This window comes from Cyprinodon tularosa, unplaced genomic scaffold, assembly GCF_016077235.1.
Source record: "Cyprinodon tularosa strain WSP-4 unplaced genomic scaffold, ASM1607723v1 ctg492, whole genome shotgun sequence".
Lineage (NCBI taxonomy): Eukaryota > Metazoa > Chordata > Actinopteri > Cyprinodontiformes > Cyprinodontidae > Cyprinodon > Cyprinodon tularosa.
This window is the reverse complement of record NW_024039221.1, coordinates 59,419-76,786: the sequence shown is the minus strand read 5'-3', so window position 1 is coordinate 76,786 and position 17,368 is coordinate 59,419. Positions and strand designations below refer to the sequence as shown.

Below are 17,368 nucleotides of genomic sequence, written 5' to 3'. Positions count from 1 at the left end.
CTTCAGATTAGCTCAAGAACAGTGCGCAGAGAGCTTCATGGAATGGGTTTCCATGGTCGAGCAGCTGCATCCAAGCCATACATCACCAAGTGCAATGCAAAGCGTCGGATGCGGTGGTGTAAAGCACGCCGCCACTGGACTCTAGAGCAGTGGAGACGCGTTCTCTGGAGTGACGAATCGCGCTTCTCCATCTGGCAATCTGATGGACGGGTCTGGGTTTGGCGGTTGCCAGGAGAACGGTACTTGTCTGACTGCATTGTGCCAAGTGTAAAGTTTGGTGGAGGGGGGATTATGGTGTGGGGTTGTTTTTCAGGAGCTGGGCTTGGCCCCTTAGTTCCAGTGAAAGGAACTCTGAATGCTTCAGCATACCAAGACATTTTGGACAATTCCATGCTCCCAACTTTGTGGGAACAGTTTGGAGCTGGCCCCTTCCTCTTCCAACATGACTGTGCACCAGTGCACAAAGCAAGGTCCATAAAGACATGGATGACAGAGTCTGGTGTGGATGAACTTGACTGGCCTGCACAGAGTCCTGACCTCAACCCGATAGAACACCTTTGGGATGAATTAGAGCGGAGACTGAGAGCCAGGCCTTCTCGTCCAACATCAGTGTGCGACCTCACAAATGCGCTTCTGGAAGAATGGTCAAAAATTCCCATAAACACACTCCTAAACCTTGTGGACAGCCTTCCCAGAAGAGTTGAAGCTGTTCTAGCTGCAAAGGGTGGACCGACGTCATATTGAACCCTATGGATTAGGAACGGGATGTCACTTAAGCTCATATGTGAGTCAAGGCAGGTGAGCAAATACTTTTGGCAATATAGTGTATCTGTGACCATATCCCCCAGGGTAACACAATCGTGGCTACACACCCACATACACTAAAAAGTTCTCAGAATTGTTCAGGTTGAACAACAGTACAAGTCAGTAGGCTATAACTGGAAGCTAAATGACAGTTTCCTGTTTGCTTTCTGCGTATTTAACGCAAATGTGTAAGGCTGCAGCCCACAGATCATCTCTCTGAAGGAAAAAATGAAGAACTGAAACAGTTTGTGCTTTTGCCATGAAAGATGAAGCATGAAGATATCATCATTGACAGTAAGTTGCAGAAATGCATCTTTTTCATAATACATTTTACTAACTTTGTCAGTGTATTAAGGTTAGCATAACCAGCAATAATATAAATGTAAGGGCATAAACTAACCAAGCAAAGAAGGGAAGTATTTTTTTTTAACATCATAAGGCGGTTAGAAAAAAGACACTGACTTTTCAATTGTGTTTTTTCGTATCTCAGCTGACCAACCTGACTAGTATGTGCTTATTGATATGAAAATGTTTTCTTGTCCTATATGTTTAAAGCATCTTGTTAAATACAAAGTATACACAGTCTAGACCACTCTGGCAACATTACGTTGAAAGCTGTTTATACTGAATACTTGTTTATGGTCACCATAATCAGTAAAACTATTTTTGTTTAAAAGTTAATATCAGCATTCACAAAGCAAGTTTCTCATTTTTACTCCTAATCCTGTCATTCTTTTCTTAGTTATTCTAGCATTCCTTATCAGGGCTCTCAGCCAATCAGAATCAAAAATACTTTATTTTATTGCCAAGTAGTATTGTTTACACATACAAGGAATTTGTTATTATGATGAGGTGCTTAAAAGTTAACATAATTAAATACCAAAATATAACATTTTAGAATTAAGAAATGCAAGCTTTACAGCATAGGAGCACAGTGGCAGTAGTTGAACATGAACCACAATATTAAATCAGAGCATATACACATTATACATATACACATATAAGGATGTCTGCTTTTTGTTGTTAATTTTTGTTTGTTGATTTTTGTGGGGTTGTGCAGACATGTCTGGAGCTTTTATTTATAGGCTGCAAGGTTGCAACACAACACAACATGGAGATGTAGAAACCTATTGTTCGGAGTGATATTTATTAGTCAAATTATTAGATATCTGTGGGTGTACCCCAGAACCCCAGTAGAAGCTGTGACTTATCTATCATGTTTTTGTGTGCTGATCTCTCCATGAGCTTTCAAATACCCCTTTTCCACTTGCCAAGAAATCCATATAAACCTACAAACAATCGGCTTTTAGTGGGAGTGGAAACCGGTGTCAAACACCTCTGCAAACAACATGGGTAAAAATCAACTTCAAACGGCCTGGCCCCCGATCACGAACAGTGGGAACATCAGACCCAGGTCGACTCGCTAACTTACGTAATACCATTGAGCACGAAGAACGTAAGTCACAACATTGTGTCAGACGCATCTGATAAAACAACCTAAAACAACTCTGCGGGCATTCGATTAACTAGCAAAGAGACATCCTGTCGGACAAAGGAGTGAAACGAAGCACAATGACGACGGCCTGGCTCCCTTTCATGTTGCTCTCCATTGTTTACTTTGGAATACAGCTGTGTGCAAAGGAGTTGATATAAGATTCTGCAGCCTCTTTAGGCTCATCTGGATTAGGTATCTGGTTGATATGACAATACCCCAGTTTATACAGTCCATACATGCCTGAAGATGCTCCACAACATAAATGGTCTATTTCTTTGATGTTTTAGTACAGGTTTGAAGATATTTCATTTTGGTTAGTATACAGGAAAAAGATGGATCAGCGTGTGAAGAAATTGACCCAGAACAGTGCAGCGGACACTGATAGGCAACATTTGCCATGGTCTAACAATGGTCCAAACATATATTTTTCCTCTCTGTTTGGATATTTTATATTACAATGTGTCTTTTCAGACTTCTTGACTAAGGTTTCACTTGATAAAAATAAAAAAATAAAAAAATTAAAAAATAAAAAGTGAAGACTCAATTCTAATGTAAAATTGAACAAACTCTGTACATGTTTAGAGTTATGAGGTACATTTTCATTAGTTAAGATGCATCATGCTGTATTTGAAATAGAGGATCTAGCTGCATCATGCAAAAGCTATTGTTCTTGCTTGAACCAGATCTTAAATAAAATATGGGAAACAAATATTAGTGAAAATATCTATTAAAGGGTACTAGAAGAAAAAAGTAATATAGAAAAATTGCTGACTAAATTTTCACAACTGTCTATATATTTAACTTAAAATTTAGCATTAGCAACATAATAATAATAATCATAATAAAAAGTTCTATTGATTTAGATTTATTATACTTTATTGAATTTGCGATTGAGACTGCAATTTATGGAAAGTCTGTCACTCAGCTTTTTCAGAACTGTGTAAATAAAATTTATACTTACAAATCGCTTTTGACTTTCACAAACTTCTGGAGATTTTATTAATTAAAATTTCCAATGAAAATTTTTGAAGAAGAGTTTGCTTTGATTTAGTCACAGACACAGTTTTGGTGATGTGTATTTATTAAGATTCCAAAAAACAATACCAAACAACCCAACTGGTTTGAAACTTGAGAAGGGCTGTGATGCAGATCTAAATTCTAATGCAGACTGAACTCCCTCTATCAAAAGCGCATCGCATTCTGGTTAGCCTTGTTCGCTGAGAGATGTCTTCCCTTACTCCTCTCCTTAAATATATTTCATCCATATCAAACACTGAAAAGTTGCTTTTTGAACTTTAGCACGGACTAGATTTTATTGATTTGTATATCCCTTTCTTTTTCAGATTAACACCCATGAAAAACAGAAACAGCTTCACAACCATGAAAAAAAACAAGGCTGCAGCCGAAAGTTACTCTTCATACCTGATTCTGCAAATTTTTTGTCTTCTGCTTTGCTTTAACCCTTCACTGGCTTTTGCCCTGAAAAAGTGCACAATACTTTATCAGGATAATCTCTCTAATGATCTTTCTTTGGACTGTGCAAACAAGAAGCTTGTAACTATTCCCGATGAAATTCCAAAAGATGCGGTTTTGGTTAAACTCAACAGCAATCAGCTAAAAAAGATTAACAAAGGAGATTTTCTTGACATGTCAAAGCTGAAAATTCTGGATGTAGGAGAAAATAACATTTCTGATGTCGATGAAGGTTCCTTCAAGGATTTAGTCATACTGGCAACACTTAGAATAGCATCAAATACCCTCACCAACCTGCCTAAAAACATATTTCAGGGCCTTTCCAACCTGATTTCTCTTGACCTCGGTCATAACAGAATTCAGTTCATTCATGAATTAGCTTTCCAAGATTTGACAAGCCTAAAAACTCTGGATTTAGATTATAATAAACTCCAGCAAATTGTTCACTTTCAGCCGATCTTCCAGCTACCCCACATACAAAGGGTTAACCTCAGTCACAATTCATTTTTATGCTTTAATACGACACAACTGTTCAGAAATTTGTCCTCAAATCTTGAAGAGTTAATTCTTTCCACACATAAGATGAAAACTTTTAGTATCTCTACACCAGTGTTTCCTAACCTCAAAAAGCTAGTTCTCTATAGAAGTCATTCTGCCCTGAGGTGGAAAACACCTGACAAAACCTTACTCAGGAACATAACGCATTTATACATTAGTCAGCCTGTACTTTCCTTGAAAAGGTTCAAACAAGTCCTCCAGAATCTCGAGTCATTAAGTAATCTCAGACTTAATTACTTGGACAAATACATTAAAGATTTGCTATCTACTGTTTGCAAATTACCAAAACTAAGAAAGCTGGATTTATTTCACACATATCTAAATAGCATGACTTTGAAACTTGCACCTTGCTCACAGCTCACAGAACTAAACCTGACTCAAACATATATAAATGAACTTCCAAATGGCTCAATACAGACAATGAAGAATCTAGTAACATTAAGTTTGAGTACCAACACTCTTGTAGAAGTTCCATATGATATTAGGACACTCTCAAATCTTCAGATCCTAAACATTGAATTTAACCTCATCTCCCATCTTAGCTGTGAGGATTTTATCAATACAACCAGTCTTAGAGAGCTTTCCCTTTACAGTAATTGTATTACTAAGCTGAAAAGATGCGTATTTGAAAATGTTAAAAATCTAAAGCTTTTAAACATTAGCAAAAATCAACTGCGGACAATCAGAGGCACCTTTAATGTTTCCCTTCACAGACTTGAGGTCTTGGACATAAGTGACAACAAAATAATGATTCTAGAAACAGGTTGCTTTCAAGTTTTACAATCTCTGAGGCATTTAAATACGGCATCAAATATTGATACAACAATCAAACGTGAAACATTTAAAGGCCTAAGCTACATACAGGTTCTTGTGGTATCACTTACACGTAATTGTGAACTAAATGTTAACGGATTAGAGCACTTAGAAAATATAACAATCTATCTAGTGACTAAATATGCTTCAGAAATTAATCAGACAGATAATTACACAGTTTCATATCATCTAAAGTCTGTGAAAAGGATTACATTCATCTCCAGAGTAGATCCCTCTGGCTCCCTTCCTAGTGTACCAATTCAGTTGCTCCAGCCTATGAAACAACTGCAGCATTTTACAGCTGTAAATGTACATATAAATGCTGTATTTGCCAACATATTTCAATTTAACCCTCAACTCAAGAGTATGACATTTGTTGAGACTGATATGTCCAATTTAAATCCAAACCTTTTTCAAGATGTCCCAAAACTGCAGGCTCTTGATCTCTCTAAATGTAAGATCAAGGATTTGGATTTTATTGCACAAAGCAATCTTTCTGCACTCAGATATCTAAAACTGACTGAGAATAAAATCACTGTCATTAATGAAACTGTCTTCCAGTACCTGCCCTCTCTAACATACTTGGACCTGAGCAATAACCCGTTTTCCTGTGAATGCTCAAATGCAGGTTTTATCCGCTGGGCAAAAGACAACAAGCAAACACAAGTAGCAAACACATCTCAGTATATATGTGAATTTCCTTTGGCCAAACAAGGAAGCTTGCTGTTAGACTTTGATATCCTGTCCTGTCGGGATGATGGCTTCTTTTTCTGCTTCATTTCCAGCACCTGTCTTGTCGTTCTAACTCTTCTTATTCCCTTCATCCACCATTACCTAAGGTGGAAACTTGGCTACACCTTTCACCTCTTCTTGGCCTTTCTCTATGATAGCAAGAAAAGGAAGAAGGGAGACTCATACAGGTTTGATGCTTTTGTGTCCTACAACATCAATGATGAAGACTGGGTTTATAGAGAGATGCTTCCCATGTTGGAGGAGAAACAGGGCTGGAGACTTTGTCTACACCACAGAGATTTCCAACCAGGTAAACTATAAGAAATTGGTCTTCCAGGTAATCTCTATTTTCTGGCAATGAATATAAAAAATATTAGCGAGTATTATATTTTGGCAAAGGAAGTAATTTTATTATTGTTTGCTCTGTGAAAGATCGCAGTGTAATATACAGATAGTAAACCACATGTATGCCGTCCACAGGTAAACCCATCATAGAAAACATCACTGACGCCATTTATAGTAGCAGGAAGACCATCTGTGTGATCAGTCGCAGCTACCTACAAAGTGAATGGTGCTCCAGGGAGATCCAGATGGCAAGGTACAGGTGAAATCTCTTATTATATCTATTTTTTTTAATACATATGGGAGGAATGGAAAAGGCTTTATTAATGCTTCAATATAATATCAATACCAAAACACAGAATCAAAAATACAAAAACAGACAACTACACCTAAAAAATACACTACAATCCATGTAGGCACATCCTTCAGAGTTTCTGATAGCAAGAAGTGTCTCAATCTGGATTTTAAAGCCTAATGTAAGTAAAACAACAATTATCAACCCTACTGTATCATTTGAGTCCTCTAAAAGCAATCTAAATTGATACACAAGGTTTCTGATCACAGCATTTAGAGTAGGTATATTATGATGCATGCACAGCTTACTGGCACTACTCCAACGAAGGACCAAGTATTCTGATTACTTTCTATTCTGATTAAAGAAATTACAAAGAATGTTGATAAAAGGGCTGATGTATTTCAAATATTTTGGCAAAACATGTATATAAGAATACAACATCTTTTAGTTTTATTCAAAGTAACCATAACGCTAATTAACTAATTCAAATGGGTTTGTGTCAAGATGTAGTACAGTACCAACACTCTTTTTACTTTTTTGACTAATTTTGCAGCTTTCGGCTGTTTGACGAAAAAAGGGATGTGCTGATCCTGCTGTTTTTGGAGGAGATTCCTGGTTATCTTCTATCTCCGTATTTCCGCATGAGGAAACTGGTAAAGAAACGCACTTACCTGAGCTGGCCACAGGCTGCACACCACCCAGGAGTCTTCTGGCAGATGGTCCAGAGAGCTCTGCACACAAGGAACGCCCTTACTGAGAACACAAACAGGCTGACCGGACCAACAGGACACTGAGAGAGATCACAAAGCTGTTAAATTGCATACAGTAATCCATAGGGGAATCATAATATTCTCCCAAATTAAATAATGAGTTAATCAGTTTTATCATATGTTACTACTTTTATTCTCTGTTCCTCTTTCTAAATTTGTGCATATCTTTAAAATGAGCATATTAACATAAAAATAGTTGGTCTGTGCTAAAAAAAATTATCATATAGAGGTTACTGCTTTAACTGTTTTGTGGATGTTTGTGGATATGTATGTGAACTATAATTTGAAAAATGGGAAATTAAATCAGTTACCGCTTGATTGTTAAGAAATTATTTAATCTAGCTGAGGTAATTGAGAACTATATATATATTTTTTCTATACAATTCCTTTTATCTCTTATACAGTATTAACTGTAAAAAAAAAATCTAGTTCGCAAGTGTATCTGTTTTAATGTCAAAGTAAAAGTCTTAGAAAGAGCATCGGCAGCCTTTGCATGTGTGAGTGAGTGCGAGTTATGCATCTCGTCCAGAGAGGATCTTTGTGGAGAATCTGGGTAGCCTACACAGGTGAATATAATCTTTCTCATCAGAGTGCTGGGCTTAAAAGAGCAGAAGAGCCTTCACTCAGTGTTGGTTTCGTGTGTTGTTGATGTTGTTTCATTGCTTTCTAGTGTCTCGCTTCCCCTGATTGTTTTCCCTGATGTTTATTGGTTTTTGTTTGGTTTTCCGTATTTTGGGATTTGGGATTTTTGTAGTGATGTGAGATAAACCTCATTAGGCGTTTGAACCATTTGGCTAAATTGCTTCAAGATCCCCACAGTTCATGAAGCTTCATGTAAACATTTCATCACCTACTGGTGGAGTGCCGAACTACAGTTAGTTATAAAAACTGCAATTTTTTGCAGTTGGTTTTTCTTGTTTTTTTCCCCCCATTTAAGTTCCTTTGCATTGTTAATGATTGGTTTGTATAATGAAATCTTTTGTAAGTTTTTTTTGGTGTAAAACGTCTTAGAAGAGAATAATCATTTTAGGTACACTATTTTTCTGCCATTTTGGTGAAATAAGCTCAAGCAGACAGTAAAAGTGTTTGTGAAAATTGGGCAATGATGAGCAACTGAAAGGTGTTAGTCATTTTTATTCAAACATATTTTTTTCCATAGTTTTTGGTTCTAATCGGGTTGGTAATTATGTCTATATCTATATTTTCACTAAGGCGAACCAATAGAATTCAGTCTCATTAGCCAAAATACGTAAGTATAATTGCAACTTTCAAAACTCTAAGGTGGGTCTTGAACCAACAACCTCAGAAGTGAAAGACAATGTCTTACAGCTGACGCCACCGGCATTAATAACTGTTATACTCACAGCAATAGTACTTAACACTAAAGTTACAGCTGTGTCCTGTGGCTTGCTAAGATTTTGATCTTACATTTTTCAATCTAACTAAAACGGTTTTAAGCAACTAGATTGGTTGGAAAAACAACCAATCTATTTTAGAATCTATCCAACTAACAGCAACACTCCTACAAACGCCCACATCATGAATGATGAAGTGCTTTGAAAGGCTGGTTAAAGAACACATAATCTCCAGTCTGCCCGTTCCAGTTTGCCTACCGACGAAACAGCTCCAATGAGGACGCCATCTCTGCTGCTCTCCACCTGAGCCTGGCACACCTGGAGGAGAAGAACACCCACATGCGGATTCTGCTTCTGGACTTCAGTTCAGCTTTCAACACCATCATCCCACAGCATCTGATGGGCAAACTGAAACAGCTGGGATTCAATACACCCCTCCGCAATTGGCTGCTACAGTAGACTTCCTCACAAACAGACCTCAGTCAGTCGGACAGAACACCTCTGATGTCATCAGTCTAAGCACAGGCTCCCCTCACGGCTGCGTCCTGAGCCCCGTGCTGTTCATCCTGATGACACATGACTGCATCCTCAGGTTCACCACCAAGCCCATCGTGAAGTTTGCAGACGACACCATGGTGGTGGTCCTCATCAGAAATTACAACGACCTAGACTACAGCGAGGAGGTGGAGCAGCTGGTGGACTGGTGCAAAGATAACAGCCTGATCCTGGTGGATTCGAAGGATCCAGTCTAGGTAGACCGCGTCCTTGGAGGATGCAGCCCAGGTTTTCGAACAGAGCCCATGTACTTCTTGCGGTGGATGAGGAAAGCCCACCTGCCCCCACCCATCCTCACCACCTTCTACAGAAGCACCATGGAGAGCGTTCTGACCAGCTGTCTCACTGTGTGGTGTGGAGACTGCAGCGCCTCAGGCTGGATGAAGGTGAGGAGAGTGGTGAGAACAGAGATCATCATCGGGGCTCCTCTTCTCTCCATAAAAGACAATTCATCCCAGCGCTGCGTGTCCCAAGCCTGTAACATCATAAATGACCCCTGACACCCCCACCATGGACTGTTGTCCCTGCTGCCCTCGGGGAAGAGAGCAGATTTCACAACAGTTTCTTCCCCACTGCCATTAGACTGCTGAATGTTTGGTAAAATGGGTTATTGTATTGTATTTTATAATATTTATTATATTTTATCATTATATATTTAAAAAAATGAAAATGTTAGAACTGTAAATTTACAGTCGTATGTTTATATTACTGTTTTTATATATATATTTTAACTATTTTTTAATGCTGCACTTTTAAAAAGATGACATTTTCCAGAGAGCTGTTCCAAATTAAATTTCTTTTTGTTTTACACTTTTGTAAATAAAATGACAAATCTGTCTAAGACACATCTTGACTGAGTAGTGAGGTTATTTAAATGCCTGCAGAAGTTCTTGCGCTTTCTGAACTACTTCCCAAAGTGGTCACGTGGTATCACGGTGGGGAGGCTTTGGACATCATCAGCTTTGGCCCCTCCCCTAAATGAATCACACCTTGACACGAGCTCCGGGGAAACACCCCCTCCATTAATCGACATGTGCCTCGAAGCCTCAACTCATCTCATAACATCAGTAGATTTTTGCCTCTGATCCCCTTGGATTTTCGTTATATTAATCAAACTCATATATGCCTACTCCTCTCTGCATTGGGTCCTCAAAGTCACCACCGAACCTGACCGAAAGCAGCCATTCTTTGGTCACTCAAGAGTGTTGAGTATCTGTCAAGTGTAGAAATCTTTGCAGAGAACTGAAGACCTTTTAGTTATAAGTTTTGAATTACTAAATTTCTTTAATTGTTTATAATTTATTTATATTTTTTAAGGACAATTTACACAGATCTCAACAATTTCTGACTCCTTTGTCTCAAAAGGTCATTAAAAACCAAAATGCCCCTGCTCTGACGTGGTCTACCTGGCATCAGGTCTACCAAAGAGACCCAATACATAAATTTCAATTTATACAATTTTGATAGACACCAGTCAGTAAACTGGTTTAACGTTCTTGTTCTTGATCACAGACTTTCCTCTTAGGGGGATTTTTAACAAGTTGCTTACAAACGTGTTTTGCTGCCAGCCACAGTCTCACAGGACCTTTTGTTGATATGGATATCTTAAAGGTTACCAGTTCATTTAATTAATACATCCAAGGTTTCAGCCTAGCAGAAGGTATTGAAAGCAGAGAAAAAGAAAGGTGGGACACATTTGGAAGGATCACGTTACCAGATGCTCTAATACTTTATTAAAGGGTTGTGGACATATTCAAAATTAGAGCATCAGATAAGAACATGTCAAGACTATGGAGAAAACTATGGAAAAGTATTTTTTTTATACAGCAAAATCAAATAAGTTAAATTGCTTGTTGGTGCTATCTGCTGAGAGTATGGTGTTAAGTGTAATGATATTGGTTCTATTCCATTTTGTGTTATTCTAGTTATTTTTAATTGTATTTGAGTTCTTGGGTATTTCTTGTTTGCCCTTTGTTGACCTCTTGGTTCAGTCTCCTTTTCCCTTGCTCCCTTCTAGACTTCTCTGTCCAAAACCTGCTCCCAATCTGCTGATTAGCCTGGTCTTTGTTTCAGTTTCCCATCCATACATCTCCTGCTCAGTCACTGTTTGCTGGTTTGTCATAATTTCTTTCCCTTCAAGTGAGTTTTCTGATTTTCTGTATTTTTGTGGTTTCTGCACACCACCCAGAGTTGGTTCCTCAAAAATCAGTGTTATTTTAAGTTAACTTCAAACCATTCTTATTAGGGTTTATTTAAAAATAAGTAATTGGCAGAGTTTCTTTCAGAATGCCAACCTCTCTATATATGCTTATTTCTTAAAATACATGTGCTAACAACAACATTGGTGGCTTTTGGAGTTGTGAAGTACTGTAGGGTGTGGAAGAAGGTTGGATGGGTGTGGAAGATGACACAGGCAGTTCAATCAGATAATACAGTCAGATTTTTACATAAATCCAACCCTGATAAATGTTGAATTTAGAATATGAAGTCATGTGGAACTATATAAACACTCTAAGAATGTTTAATTCAACTTTGTGGGAGCTGAATTAACACTTCCAAATTTGTTGTATAGTTTTTGAAAGATCACCTTTTCATTTTCTTATTTCCTTTAGTTGTTTTCTTGCTTAGATGTTTAAATTGCCATTGGGGTATTTTTTTTCTCTTGGGTCAATGGAGTCTGTTGTTTGTTGTGAGTTGAATCTTATAAATGTTGGGAATTTCAGCTATTTTAAAAGAGCTGGTTCTTTTGGATCAGCTCACTAAAAACAGCAGGTTCTTTTAAGCACTCAGTGTGTCAAAAGGTGGGGAGGGAAGAATTGTACTTTGCTGTGTCTGCACTCTGTACTGTAGCTGCTCTCTTTCGCTCTGTGTAGACATAGCCAGCTCTCTTGACCCTTATGCTGCCACACATTTTGATGTGGCTTTCACACAAACAGACACATTTAAAAAAGGCTTGCAGAAAGAGCCTGGTCTCAGAGACAAAAGGTTTGCCAATGACCGATTACTGCATTATATGGTTTCTTAGGAATGAGTTGAACATTATGGTTGTCAAAGGAAACACTTCTTGACAAATATTATGATCCAAATGTTGGACAGAGAGGAAAGACAGTTTAAAAGAGAGGTGAAGGAAGCCATCTTTGTCAAAAGATAGAGGGAGGGGATTGCAGCATCAACTTCCAAACATATTTAACCCTTTCTTAAATGATTCCAAAGAACTTACATAAACAGTTCAAACTCACACCAAAAAACAGACTGCAATGAACTAGGAGAACAACAGATGGGTCAAAGATCCGTGAGTGACCTGGAGTGTACCTAAGGCGAAACAGTATGACTCCATGTGCTTATAAATAAGAGCCCTCCAACTACAGGTTGTGCTAGTGTGAGCTCCCAGACTCATCAGACACTTCTCGATAGGTGTCAAAGAAGATTTAATTTCATTAAATAAACAAAAAAATTATAAACCTTTTTACGTAAGAAATATTCCAAACTGTACAAGTTTCTCTTTGTATGCCCTTCTCTTGAGCTGAGCCATCCTTGTTTTCAGCTCCTTCTACAATATACTGTATGGTATCTGTTGCCCTGACGAGAGGGAAGCACCTCTTTCAAATTCCAGAAAAGATAAAAAACTTTCCCCTGCACTTTTTTTCCGAGTATGAAGATATTTTGCTTCCTATGCACTAAGTTTTTTCAATTCAAAATGTCAGAAATTGCGCTATTTTTGACATTTTGAATAGAAAAGGGTCATCAATGGGAAGCAAAACATCTTCAAACTTGGAAACAAAGTCCAATGGATTGTTTTTTAACTTTTTTGGAATGGCTAAAGTTCTCCAGAGCCCTCTTAGCCAGCTTCTTTTGCGGATCAGGAGAATCTGAATGATGACAGGACAGCACTTACTACTGTATAGAGACCTCCCTCAGTGAGATGACAAGTGTATAACCCTTGTGCATTGAACATAGTCACATATCAGCCTGTGTGTGACAATTGTGCCTTCATTGAGCCGATGGTGTCATGAATCGCGGACAGATGGACCCAGTATTCAGGAGAGACAGTCAGTAGGAAAGTTCAAAAGGTTAATTAAAATAAAAACAAAACAAAAACGGAGCTGTGGTTTGCGGACACTGCAGGCGGGGGGGGGGGCACCGCCCAATCTCAGACACTCTAGGGGAGGAAACACAGGTAAGTGACCATGATAAACTGATATATGATTATCTGGGTTGGTCACTTACCTGGTTTAACACTCCAGACCATGAGTGTCCCCAGTGCTGCAGTCCCAGAGGTTATGCTGGAAGCTGATCCTGGTGAGGGATCCAGAACAGACAGGAACAGGCAGGATCCAGATCAGACAGGAACAGAGACAGGTGGCAGGATCCACACTTCCAGGCATGCACAGGCTTCCAGGAGGGTTCAGAGTCACACTGGGACCAGAAGCATGACTAGGTGGTCACGCACAGGAGCAGACAGGATCGGGTGAAGACAGACAAGCTCAGTGGAAGAGGGTAGCCGAGACAGGACATAGGAACCGGAACTTGAAGCTGGACTTTAAACTGGTCTCCTCCCTGGAGCCAGGCTTACTTTGATAAAAACTGAACCTCCCCCCATAATGAGCCAAAAACCCAGAGGACTCCGCGGGGGAGGAACAGTGGACGATCAGGAGACGAGACAAACACCAAAACCCTCTTTCCACTGGCAGCTAGGATCCAGGACAGGAACCATGACAAAAAACCAAACAGACAGACTAACAGAAAGACAAGTAATGATCTGGCACTGAATGCTCAGGCCGAACTGAATATAAACCAGAGGAATCAGGTGAGGGGAATAAATTATAATTGAGGCTGGGAAGGAAGAGGGCAGGTGAGAGGAATTACTTATTAGGGGAGAGCAAACAGGCCAGATCATGACAGATGCAATCAACTGGTTTTCCTTAGAAAACTTTGAATCAATTTGACTGTATGATCTGGTGAACTGTAAAGTGCCTTGAGATGACATATGTTGTGAATTGGCGCTATATACATCAACTGTACTGAACTGAATTGATACATTTTATCAGCCTCTTCACAGAATATCCCCTTTAACACAAGGCTGGGCCATTTGAAAGCAGTGGCAATAACACCAAGCAGCAGTAGGTGCCTATCGGGCAGCAGGAAAATTAGATATTGTTCATTCCTTGCCTCAATTGACAAGAAATCTTCAACCTGTTGAATAATGGAATCCATTTTAAAACAGTAATTAAAAAAGAAACAAGCATGTAAGTGATACAGTGATGGCTAACAATAGCAGCACTCGTGCAACAAGTGAGACTCAAACCAACTTTTATTCCTAACATAGTGCAATAACAACAAAATAAACTGAGTGAGGATATTAGATACTCTAGATATGAGCCACTTCACATAATTGGTGCAGGATGTTTAGATGAGATAAACACAAAGGTATAACATGTGAAAACTAAAACCATGAAAACTAAAACCATGATAGGAGATAACAAAGAAGTCCAATGCAGGGTAAAGATCTGCTGTTATTGCTGTGCTATTTGGCTAGGTTATCAAAGATCCCTCCTACCACCAGCTGTATGACTATATAACCATCACTTTTCTAAACCATAAGTTGCATTCATGCTGATTTTTTGCACAATTTCTGTCTTTGTCACCTACATAACATGCTGCTGTCATTATGCACCTCACTGGTGTTGCTGCTATTTCCCATATCAACACTGTAAAAATGTCCACAGCTGTATATTGATTATTCCTTCTTTGGGTGCAAAACCTTACTAAGTTTGGATTTACGGCTTAAAAAATTAAAAATATTTGTGGTTACACCTATTCTCCTCTATGTACATGTGTATTGGGTTTGAAGAGAGTGCAGTTTTCATTGTGTCTGCTCCCCCCACCTCTCTCTGTAGGGCGTAATTGGCAGATGCAAGTGGGCAGGTGTTCCTTGTCAACTCCTTGTTAGCAGGACAGGACTAGCATCAGAGTAGTTCTTGAGTTCTTATAGTTCTTATAGTTCTTGAGTTTTTCCTCCTTCTTTGAATTTTCCTCGAATGTCCTAAAGTTATTCAGGTTTTCTCGAGTTCCTGAGTCTAGTCCCATTGCAAGTGATGGCCAAATAAAGCCTCACAAAGCAATGAGGCCTTCCAAACCTATGCTTTGCCTGAAGGCTCATTACTTTATGCTTTATTCATCGCTCACCAGTGACATCTGCTGCAGCACAGATGCAGTGACAGCCCTCATATTGCAAAAATCAGAGTCAAAAATCAATTTTTTTTCTAACACACTTGTCATTACTGTCTATTAAAATGATTTATACCAAAATAATTCTTCTAGCATGTTAACTGTATGTTGCAATTGTTTTAGTTTATGTCATGGAGTAGTTTTTGCAAAGAATTTGGACTATATGCTTTCTATTTCTGAAAAACAACATTTCATTCTTCCAACAGCATTAAATCTGTTTCTACTATGTGATAGCTGGTCAAACAACAAAAAGTCAACTTTCTAGTGGATGAGTATTTGGGTGGTATTTGGTTAGTTTTATCAAAGAATGGGACATTTTTCAGTGTCTTGTTTAAGGCGGTTTCTTCCTCTGCTTATTGAAAGTTTACCAGACGTTTATGTATATATCAAATAACTATAACTGGAAGTTATAGTTAATTGGTTATTCAATTCAATGGTAAATCTAATAATTTATTTTCAGCTGAATTATTATAAGTGTAATTTGCTTAGTGACCAGGGTTCTGAGTCTCTTTTATAAAGGTAGGGTTCCTGAATCTGTTTAAATTCAGTTGTCTTTAACAAATTTATTAATTTAGACTGTCGCTATCAGCATACTTAATTTCCCCCAACCAAATACATCTGTCTCTTTTCACTGGGATGCTATTGAAAGAAGAGTGAATCCAGCCTGGGAGATAAATCGTTCACTGTGTAAAATTAATACAAAAAACCAAGGTTTAAAATACAATGGTACCTTTATTAGCTACTAATAACGTAGTATCAATATCTATTAACTACGCAGACACTACTAAAATTAAGCACAAATACACAAATAAGAGGGGTTTAAGAGTCTGTCCAAGAGTTTCTGCGGAATGGTCAAATTTTATGGCTTAATGCTTTAAAAGTGTCCTTTAGAGTTTGTTACATGGAGTCAAAACAGTGCAGTTTCATTCGGTGTTATAGTGAAAAATTAATAATGACTCAGGAATGCATTAAAATTTGAGAAGGCCAAAAGAGAATGGGTTAGCTTTGCTTGGCCAAGGGGAGCTGGTCTGGGTGGATCAAGAGGAGTGGCGGCTTCGCTGTTAGGGCATTGTGCATGGAATCCAGTGGTTCTGAATTTGAGCCCAACTCCCACCAACTGCCACTCCTCGAGCAAAGACCCTTAACCCCACACCACTCTCCGGGCATCGCTTAATGGCAGCCCACATCTCCCCAATGGGGATGGGTTAAATGCAGAGAGTTAATTTCGTTGCTCTGTACTTGTGACAGTGTAGTGACAATAAAAAAGGTGGGGGGGGAAAAAATTGAAACAAAGGAAAGGTTAACAATGCTGTAGAAATCTTCAGACCCTGGTTGCTCGTTCAGTTTGTTCACTGAGCATTAGCATTCAGTTAAAATTCTTAAATGCAGTTGAACCAGAAAGCTTTTTTCAAATAAAACAGAAACACAACTGTCTACTCTACTTAATTCACTCAATCAGAGCATCTTTTAAGCATCTGATGGAAAGAGGGATGGTTGGCTGTTACTGTTTTGGTTTGGTGGAATGGAAGGCCCTCCCCTCTGTCCTTGCAGGCCCTGTCTTCATTTCAGTTCGTTCATCTAATTGCAGTTCTCGGAAAGATTTGGATTAATCCGATGCAATGTCAAGAGACAACTTGTAGGGGTTAATTTCACAACTCACAGTATCATCTCCCTTTAGCTACAGCGGTTAGCTGGTACCCGTGGGTTAGGGTTGGTTCCTCTCAGGCAGGATCAGTATAGCACCGGTCATCTGCTTCTAACAGCTACTCTACAAACAGCAATTCGGCCCGCAGTTTGAATCTCAGGAAAAAAAAAAAAAAACAGCCACTACAATCAGCTCCTTCTGAATCTTAAAAAAAGGTAGTCTGAGCTAGTCCAGTGAGCACAGACCTCTCCGGAAGGAGTGGGTAGCTACTCAACATAGACTTCAGCAGCCACAAGCCACCAA

General features: G+C 38.8%; 1 protein-coding gene across 1 annotated transcript; it reads left to right on the top strand.

Annotated features, from left to right (window-relative positions):
• The first annotated feature begins 1,057 nt into the window (after window positions 1–1,057).
• Window positions 1,058–7,540, top strand: LOC119794811 (toll-like receptor 13). Its single transcript, XM_038302515.1, has 4 exons — window positions 1,058–1,098; window positions 3,643–6,185; window positions 6,356–6,473; window positions 7,066–7,540. The coding sequence occupies exons 2-4, from the start codon at window positions 3,653–3,655 to the stop codon at window positions 7,304–7,306; spliced, it is 2,892 nt and encodes a 963-aa protein (XP_038158443.1). The 5' UTR covers window positions 1,058–1,098; window positions 3,643–3,652; the 3' UTR covers window positions 7,307–7,540.
• Window positions 7,541–17,368: the final 9,828 nt, after the last annotated feature.